General features: G+C 38.8%; 1 protein-coding gene across 3 annotated transcripts in view; it reads left to right on the forward strand.

The window, feature by feature from the left end:
• Positions 1-9,252, forward strand: part of fstl5 (follistatin-like 5) — a 192,272-nt gene that overhangs the window by 169,295 nt on the left and 13,725 nt on the right. For all 3 annotated transcript variants that reach the window (XM_016670941.1, XM_007551027.2, XM_007551028.2), the window contains 2 exons: positions 6,083-6,109; positions 6,327-6,445. In XM_016670941.1, the coding sequence (XP_016526427.1) occupies positions 6,083-6,109; positions 6,327-6,445 (146 nt within the window). The remainder of the gene's footprint in view (positions 1-6,082; positions 6,110-6,326; positions 6,446-9,252) is intronic.

Raw genomic sequence — 9,252 nt, forward strand, 5'->3', positions numbered from 1 at the left:
CTGACACATCACAACTCCACTCCGGATTCTCCACAAAGCTTTTTTCTTTTATTTAACGTCGTCCACCATCACGCCTGCTCTGCATCCTCTCAGTAGTCCAGATCAGTTTACAGCAAAATAGGGTCTCTGTTTCCATCAGCCGGTGTCCTTTCCGTCACAGCAGACTTTCATACAGTGTTGGACACGCTGTCAACAGCAAAACGCTCAAACCAGACAGTGACGCAATCCACAGCATGAGCAGCCAGCTTCCTGTCGACACAGTTTCATGCTGAATGCTTTATAAATTGAATATTTTAAGTCAAGTAGAAAGTTTTCATGCATATAGAGTTAAATTACAAGACTCTTGCTTATAAGTACATCTAGGATTCATGAATGAATTTGAAAAGTATGCAGTATTAGGCTGCAGACGAAAGAGAGACTCTACATTCATCTTAGAAATATAGACAATAAGTCCAGAGTTTAATTTTAATTAAATGTATACCAAGATCCAATGAAAATTTTACAAACTAAATAAGCTAAAAATAAATATGTCTTTCATATTTACACCGTCCGATAGTTATTACCCATAAATGATCATTTTTTAATAACCCTTACTGTACAGTTGGTTTTTGCTGAAGCTCTGGATGTTTTAAGCTCTGAACTAACATGTCAACTTTAAAAACTTGGATTTTGCTCCAAGGATTAAGCGTTCTGATCACTTACCGCTCTGAAGAGATGATACCGACTCAAATCCGTCAAATGCTCCCAGCTCTAATTCAGGAGCAGTCATAGCTGTGACTTAGGTAGTGTCTTCACTCCACCTGACTTTAAAGGTTTCCCCTGGGGATGCGCAGAGTTAGACTTCAGTGCTAATGTATGCAACACTAAGCTGCCAAAAGCACAGGAGCACAGCTCTTAAAATATCTGAAAATTTTGAGACTGAATTTTATCTGGAACATTTTGAACCTTTTTGATGGAAAAGAAGTGGGATCAAAAGGTCATGCAGCCCAAGGACCTCAGAAAAACCCATCATTTTTTGTTGCTATTATCATAACACATTGGAGACCAACAACTAAGAATATTAGCATCTAGAGCTGGGGTGTAATCTCCTCTATACATGTTGCTACATCTAAATTTATGTGGCTGCCAATAAACTAGGATTATAGATTTATTTTCTTTTGCAGCTAAAGAGTTTATAAGTGGGAAGAAGATTATCACTTATGATTTATTTAGCTTACAAGGCACATTCAGGGACAATGAGACACATAAAGATAACTACCTAGTAGTTTTCTGTGGTATCTGGCACAGAAATGTTAGCAGAAGTGCCTTAATGTCCAGTAAATTGCAAGGTGGCTCCTCCAAACCATTTTGGAGCCATTTTTGCTTTATGGCAAGAAAACATTTTCATGCTGAAAGAGTTCACAGCTTCAGGGAATACATTGTCCATGAAAGGGTATACAGGCCCTGCAACAGTGCTTAGGGACAGGACAATAGGTGGTACATGTCAAAGTGACATCAGTATGGAAGGTAGGATCCAAGATCTCTCTGCAGAACATTGTTCAAAGCATTACACTTCATCTGCCAGCTTGCCCTCTTCCCACAGTGGATCCTGATGCCATGTGATCCCCAGGTAGTACACCCCTGCCTAAAACCAGGAGGATAGAGCACAAAACACCAGTTTTAAAGTCCCCACACTGGCTCCCTTTAGCTCAGAGAATAGATTTTAAAATACTGTCATTAGTTTATAAATCACTAAACGGCTTAGCACCACAATACATTAAAGATCTGTTGTTGTTGTATCAACCGTCTAGACCCCTCAGGTCTTCTGGTTCTGGTTCTGCTCTGCATCCCCGGAACCAGAACCAAACAAGGAGAAGCAGCATTCAGCTTCTATGCACCACAAATCTGGAACAAACTTCCAGAAAACTGTAAAACAGCTGAATCACTGAGTGCCTTTAAAACTCGACTTAAAACCCACCTGTTCAGAGTTGCTTATGGCTAAATAAGGGTTAGACTGTGGGTTTTAACTAAAGTTCTAACGGGTTAGGAAAGGGGTGCGGGTTTTAATGATTTTTATTTTTATTTTGACTGTTTATTACTCTGTGTTTTTGTTGTTAATGATGTAAAGCACTTTGAAATATCTTGCTGCTGAAATGTGCTATGCAAATAAAATTTGATTGATTGATTGATTGGCCATCCATGTGATGTAACAGGAATTATGATTTGTCAGAGCAACACCTTCATTCATTTCTGATGCTCACTGTTTGTGCTTTTGGCAGTAGGCATGGGCCAACATGAGAACCTGACTGCTCTGCAACTTTGCAGCCACATAAATGCAAAAGACTGTGATGCCTTCTATTATGATTCGTCTACTAGAACCAGCATCACATTTTCAGCAAGTTGAGCTGCAGTAGCTCATCTGTTGCATTGGAGCAGATGGGGCAGCTGTCACTCCTTATGAGCATCAATTACGGTTCCTTCCATGGACCACTTTTGACAGATACTCTCCAGTGAAGAACTGCCATTTTGGAGACACATTAAAGCAGTTTTCTAAGCATTGCAAATTGATCTTTGTCAGACTTGTTGTCCGATATATCCCACCCACAAGCAGGTAGTGAGAACAAGCTTGACTTGGTGCTAAGGAGGGTGTCTGGTTTGGCAACCTCAGGGTTTCATCTTTGCTTTTTGAACATGACGTGAATTTGTTGGCCTCTTTAAGCCATGACTTTTCACATGTATTGGAGCAGTTCACAGTGGAGAGTAAAGTGGCTTGGATGAGAGTCAGCTCTTCTAAGCCTCAGGCTAAAAAACAGAAAAAGGTGGATTTCTCCCACTGGTTCAGGGGTCAATCTTTTGCCTGAGGTAGAGAAGTTAAAGTATATTGGAGTTTTGTTTATGAGTGATTGCAGCCTTTTTGCACTAATGCCGCTTCTTCAATAGTTTTTCCTAGTTAACAGAAAGCAGTACCAAAAGGCAAAGCTCTCACTTTATTGGTCTGTCTAAATTTTGACCTTCACCTATGAGCATGAACTATGCCTCAAGACCAGAAAAACAGACCTCTGGAACAAGCAGCTGAAATTAGCTTCCTCCATAAAGGTAGTCAGTCTCATCCTTTGAGAGGGGTTGGGGGAAACGGGGTCTCGGGTTGGACCACTGCTGCTCTTCATCAAAAGGATTCAACTGAGATGGTTCAAGCATCTCAATGCAGTTGATTACAATTTTGGATGAAAACTACAGAAGCCAAACTTTTAAACCTCATCTTTGAATTAAGAAAGTGAGTTCTAAGAACAAGCGGATGGGATTTATTTTATTTGATTGACAGCAGAGAAGAAACAGACAGCCAACTACTGCTGCACTGATTTTTTGCAAAAATTGCTCAGCCATGATGTACCAGAAGACAAACAGCATGCAATATTCACTTTTATTACTCAGCCAATACAGGAACTTTAAATAACTCTCCTAAATAAATTGGGTAGATTCTTCTCTCTTCACCAAACTTTAATGTGGTCAGTTTAATACCAAAGATGCGTATTCCTCTTTGAGGGTTTTTAGAGAATTGAGGAAAGCAATCACATTGAAGATAATAAAAATAAATCTTGAGCTATAAAGGTTTTTGTTTCAGAATTACAGTTAATTACCCCGATGGTTGTATTTATCTAAATCAATGAGTCACATTTGACTTTCCATATATTTCAATTCTTAAACTGTCACTTAGGAAAGTATTCACACCCCTCTGCAGACATCTGCCCTCTTCTCCCTCAACACTAACAAGACAATCTTAAGGTCTTGTAGTCACCCCATTGCTTTTAAACATCTGAGATACCAGGTAAGGTTCTCACAGCCTCATAATAGCTGACCAATGTAGAGGTTGGTCATCTTCCCGATTCAGTTCAGTGTTATGTGGGGTACTCTGCAGTAGCTGATGGGGATGTAAAGTCAAGGCACCACAGAACTGACCTATTGCATCAAATGCAGGATTTCTTACCATCATCATACTGGTCAGATAGCAGTAAAGTGAATTGAGAGAACTTTAGCTAAAGGTGATTTGTTCAGTAGTGGCAACACAGATTGTTAATTCAGTAGCAGCATCACTTGAAAACAGAAAAAATAGAGTCAGTTCATCACAAATGTGTTTTATCCTTTGGAAAGTGAAATGCCAGCCACACATTTTGTGTTTTGTGTTCAACATGGACCATGCTGAGCTCCACTTTACACCTTCTTTGGTTTCTCAATCCAGGCAAGGTATTTAAAAGCTCACATAAGCACAGGAAATGGCCGGCTTCATTGGTGATTTATGACCAGCCACGCAGCTTAGATGAGGGTTGATCTTTGTGGCTTAATGATGGAACTGTTCTTTAAGAAAAGCTTAAGTCCCAGAGCAGTTAAGACTTTGCACTCGATTTCTGTCCAAACTATTCTCTGCAGGCCTGATAGTTAAAGGATAACTCTGTTACCATTTTCTTGAAGAAGTGCTGGTTATCTTTTAAAAAAGAACGTCTTTGCACACCCAAGGCAGTCATCTGAAGTTACACTTTTGCTTTTACATCTGCTGTAATCCAATTACCTTCCCTCCATTATGCATTCACCATTTTCTGCCACGCTGCTGTGTTGAGCACCACGGGCTGTTTGGCCCACTGTCATAGCAGTGTGCTCGTGTAAACAAATTGAATTTGTGTAACCTTGCTGACGGGTACAAACTGCAGAGTCCAGTATGGCTGGTGAGAGCGGCGTCCCTAATGTTTGGAGCCCAGTGGAAACATAGTTATTACGGCCAGAAAGAGTGAACTCACCGCCTACAGTGGCAGTCGGCTTGTTTTGTTATATGGATGATGAAGTTGATGTATTGGTCCCTCGCATGCGCAGAACAGCCACAGACTCTCTACCCAGTGATGAATTGCTTCAATACTTTAGGCTATTGGAAAGACCGGAGCACACCAGATCTCATCTCAACTCTTCCTTTCCATTTTCTCCGTTTTCTATTTTGGCAGATCTCAAATAAATTGTATTGTTTTTTCCTATTGTTCTGTCTTTGCTTCCCCTCTATGCTTCCTTGTTCCTCCATCTATAGACCCACTTCTTTTTGTCAAACTTTTAATGAGGTAAAAGGTATGCAAGGCTGCACTGGAAACACTTGACAAAGCACTTTTGAAAGATTAAGGCTGACTAACAGCACCGCGGTGCCTCGCTGCCTTTGTCTCTCCACCCTTTTCTTTCTCTGCATCTGTCCACTTGATCAGGAGGCTGCGAGGATGAGCATTGCAATAGAGGCAAGATTAAAATCAGATGTGAATTGGGCTGGAGATTGGTTTGCAGACTGAAAACGGAAACAGAGAGAACACTGGGGGAAAGATGAACAATGAGGGAAGGTCACCAGTAACGACATGGTGTGAGAAGACATTGTTGCTGCTGCTGCTGCTGAGTTGGAGGATAAAATTGACTGGGATTCAGGATTTGCTCCTATATATGCATGGAAAGTATATATATAAATATATATACATTGTCCTGCCACTTTACCTATTGAGTTGTTTAACAGCATCTTCTCTCGGAGTATCCAGAGGCTGCTCTGAAAGCCATCTGTCGGCCAGTGTTTTACGCCACCCATTAAAGCACTCAGGGTGTTGTGTGGCTTTTAGCCAGTATTTCATGTCATTAGTCACTTCTAAGTGAATTTAATGAGAAATAACCTGCTGCAAGAGCCAAATCAGCCATTATTTCTTCCTAATGCCTTATGATAACCATATAGGTTAAAACATTTGGACTATTTAAGTGTGTGCAGCTCATTTTGATTGAATGATTGTGTAGTAAGTCTTCATTCCCTCTTTTGAGAAAGGTTCTCAACACCAGAAACAAACTGTTATACAGTATTCATAGCTGACTGCCCTCTGTTTTGCAGAGTGTGGTATGTCATGTTATTTAGAAGCAGAGCATTTGATCGATTGTTTGTTGCAGTAGGAGTCAGAGACACTTTCCATAAAAGTTTCATGTAGTCTGCTTCCCCCTTTGCCTCAGCAGGAGTTTCTGTTTGGATGGTAGTTCTTGTAGAGTGGCCCTATTGATTCTTGCATTTATTTTTAACTGTGTTTCCTATTTCTCTCCTTCTCAGTGGCAAACATCTTGTGGCGAGAAGAAGGTACGTCTGGGATGCTCCTGCTCTTCTATAGCATTCATTAACCTGAGTTAATTGAATTTGTGTAATAGAGTTACTGAACTGTGATGAGGAGGATTAAATGATTTGTTACTTTAATCATAGATAACATTGCTGCCAGCTTATTTCCATTCTAAATGTTCATACTTTGCAGCCTCAGGAGTTTTTTCAGGTATGTGATAAGCCTGTTGTTCTCCTGCAGGTCTCGGTATTGGAAACATGTTTTATGTGTTTTATGAAGACGGGATTAAAGTGATTCAGCCAGTGGCCTGTGAGATACAGCGGCACATCAAGCCCAGCGAGAAGCTGCTGGCTCTGCAGGTGAGTGATCATGAGAAAAGTCCAGAACTAACTTTGACCGAAGTCTTAAGTCTTAAACTAAGCAGAAGACATTAAAACACATCATAAAGGGATAAAATTTAGTGTTTGCTCATGAGATCTTTATGATCAAAATTGTGTGTTTTCTTCAGTCATCAAACTTTATATTCCAGGTGTTCATAAATTTGCACAAACCTGAGTTTTGCTACTTTTAATTGGTATTTTTGTCTTATTCTTTTAGTCAAAATTTGACAGGAGAACCAAATAATTTTGCAACAATTCAAACTGTTGTCTTGATTTTCCTAGCAAACAGTTTTCAACTTTTACTGCTGATGTTAATTCAAGTTTTTCTGCGCAAAAAGAAAGCCTATCGTAAAAATAAGTAGAGACATGACTGGAGTGATAAACAGTCTGGCCAAAATGTGGCAGGGCTGAAATATAAAAACGTATATTTACATCTAAAACGCAGAAATTATTTTTTAGGATGTAAAACTTTTTACTGTGAAATTCTGGGATCAATTGGAAAAGTATGTTTTTGAGCATCTTTTTTCATTCTTAGCTTAAATGTAAAATGTTTTAACCTTAGAATGTCACATTCATATTTGTTGGTGAACCACATCATCATAGTAAAACATACAGTGCATCGTTGTAGAATTAATACTGCTTGAAATTTTTACATTTCCTAATGTTTTCCAACAAACTTTAGTGTATTCATTATAACTTTAATGTATTCACTTCACGAGTTAGCTCAAGTGAAGTGAAAAAAAGAAGCATGGTTTTCAAAACTTTTCACATACTTTTCTGAACGGTGAACGCACCAACAAAATTTAGCTGAGTCTTCAGTCTTTTTGAAAACAGTTCAGACACGTAAGAATCCCTCCACTTCACAGTTATACACGGGATTATATCAATAGATGGTTCTAACATGATAAAATACCAAAAGCTTCAAGCAGTGCACAGACTTTTACAAGATACTGTATGACTCCTTCCAGACATAATTAGATCATATCTCAACAGTATGTTTCTTCAAGCACCTGCATGATGTACAGCTGTGCTGTTTTCCTCTGCGGGCGCCTCGTCGAAAAGAAAACATGAAGCTGTCTTCTTTCCTCTTGCTTTTCAAATTAATGCAGCAAGCTTTGGAAACAAATATTTGCAAGTTTTGCAGGAATAAAGCTGACAATAGAACTTGTTCTCATGAATTGTGAATTTCAGGTCTTTCTATGACACATATTGCAACAAATGATGCCTATATTTTTCAAATGTGTTGCTGCTTAATTTGGGCTCTTGAGCTGCAAGCTATAGACGTTTATTGGGGAAATACATTATTATTATTATTATTTATTTATTTATTTTTTATTACAGCTTTAAATGAGTTTGTGATGTCTGCATATTCTGTAGTCCAGCTTTGTTTTTTTAAGAAAAGTACCCAAGGCACCAGGGAGGCCTTTAGAGTGTCAAGTCAGCCTGTTTAATTTAATTCATTGACAGACTACATGCAATCAGAGTTGGTTTCACCCCTCAGCGGACTCTTTTACACCCAGCCAGCCCGCCTTAAATCACAGTTTATCACCAGAGCTCTCAGGCAGAAAAACATTCAAAGCATTAAACTGATAGATACCTGTTAGATTTACATGGTTTCTCCAATGGACGTTTTCCCTCCAAGCTGCTTTTCATCCTCCAGACCGGTGCTGATTGGATGAAGGTTATACATAAAGCGACGCCATGAATGCACAACAATCAGCCAAGTGTTCCTCTGAGAGGTGTGTTTGTATTAGGATATCAATCACTGGGAGTGTTGTGATGCCAGTTCTACAGCCGTCTGGCTGCCCTGCATCATGAACACGAGGCCATTCCCAGCATGACGCTCCCATTTCCTCCATCACAGAGGGACGTTGATTGATTTGTTATGGTAATCACACAGCCTATTTATTATCATTGGCCAGCATATAGAGTAGTAAACTGTGTTGCACACTGTACAGAGCAATAGGCTTTACTATGTTCAGTCATAGTAAAGTCAGTGTTTAGTCTTAGATCAGCAAAAGTTTAGCTTACTTTGATTCTTTTTCAGAAATATTCTGTTTCTTTCAGCCACAAAGCAACTAAGCCACTTAGTTTGGTGGAAGAAAGAATAATCTTTCTTCCACTGAGAAATTTTTAAATGATACGTCAAGCTTGATCAAGTAAAAACACTTAACATGGTATAACTACAGAAGTTGTACTTTAAGAGACTGACTCACCTAAACAAAGGGTTTATTTGGCTTCAGATCAGTTTTTCAGACAAAACCAATAGATTGGGATGTTGAATAACAACACAATCTAAAGTTTATCTTCAGTAATACTTTAAACTAATAAGTAGAAACAGAAGTAAAAATGTTTTGCGATCTGTGAGCCTGTCACAATAAACCACAGAAAGATGATTTAAGCTCACAAACGATTAACATTTTCCTCACAACTACAGATTTTATCTGACAGCTGCAAAGTTTGAGCCAGATTAGCACTTACATGAGATATAAATGTTCAGTGAAATGTTTAGTAAGCTTATATTTGCAGCTGGTTTCACTGCCACAAAGTTCAACACAGCTTGAAAATGAAATGAAAACAATTTCCCTGTATCTAAACAAAGATTGCAAACAAATTTCCAACCAGATTTATTTAAAAACACAAATCAATTTGAACATTTTTAAAATAAAATGCCATATTGATATTATTTATCACTTTTTATTTCCTAATTTGTCAGGGAGAAACTTGGCCTCTTGGACTTAGTAGTGATTTCACATGCCTATTGTGAACAACATAACTCTTTGCAA

Source organism: Poecilia formosa, unplaced genomic scaffold (assembly GCF_000485575.1).
Source record: "Poecilia formosa unplaced genomic scaffold, Poecilia_formosa-5.1.2 Scaffold39, whole genome shotgun sequence".
In the NCBI taxonomy this organism is placed as follows: Eukaryota; Metazoa; Chordata; class Actinopteri; order Cyprinodontiformes; family Poeciliidae; genus Poecilia; species Poecilia formosa.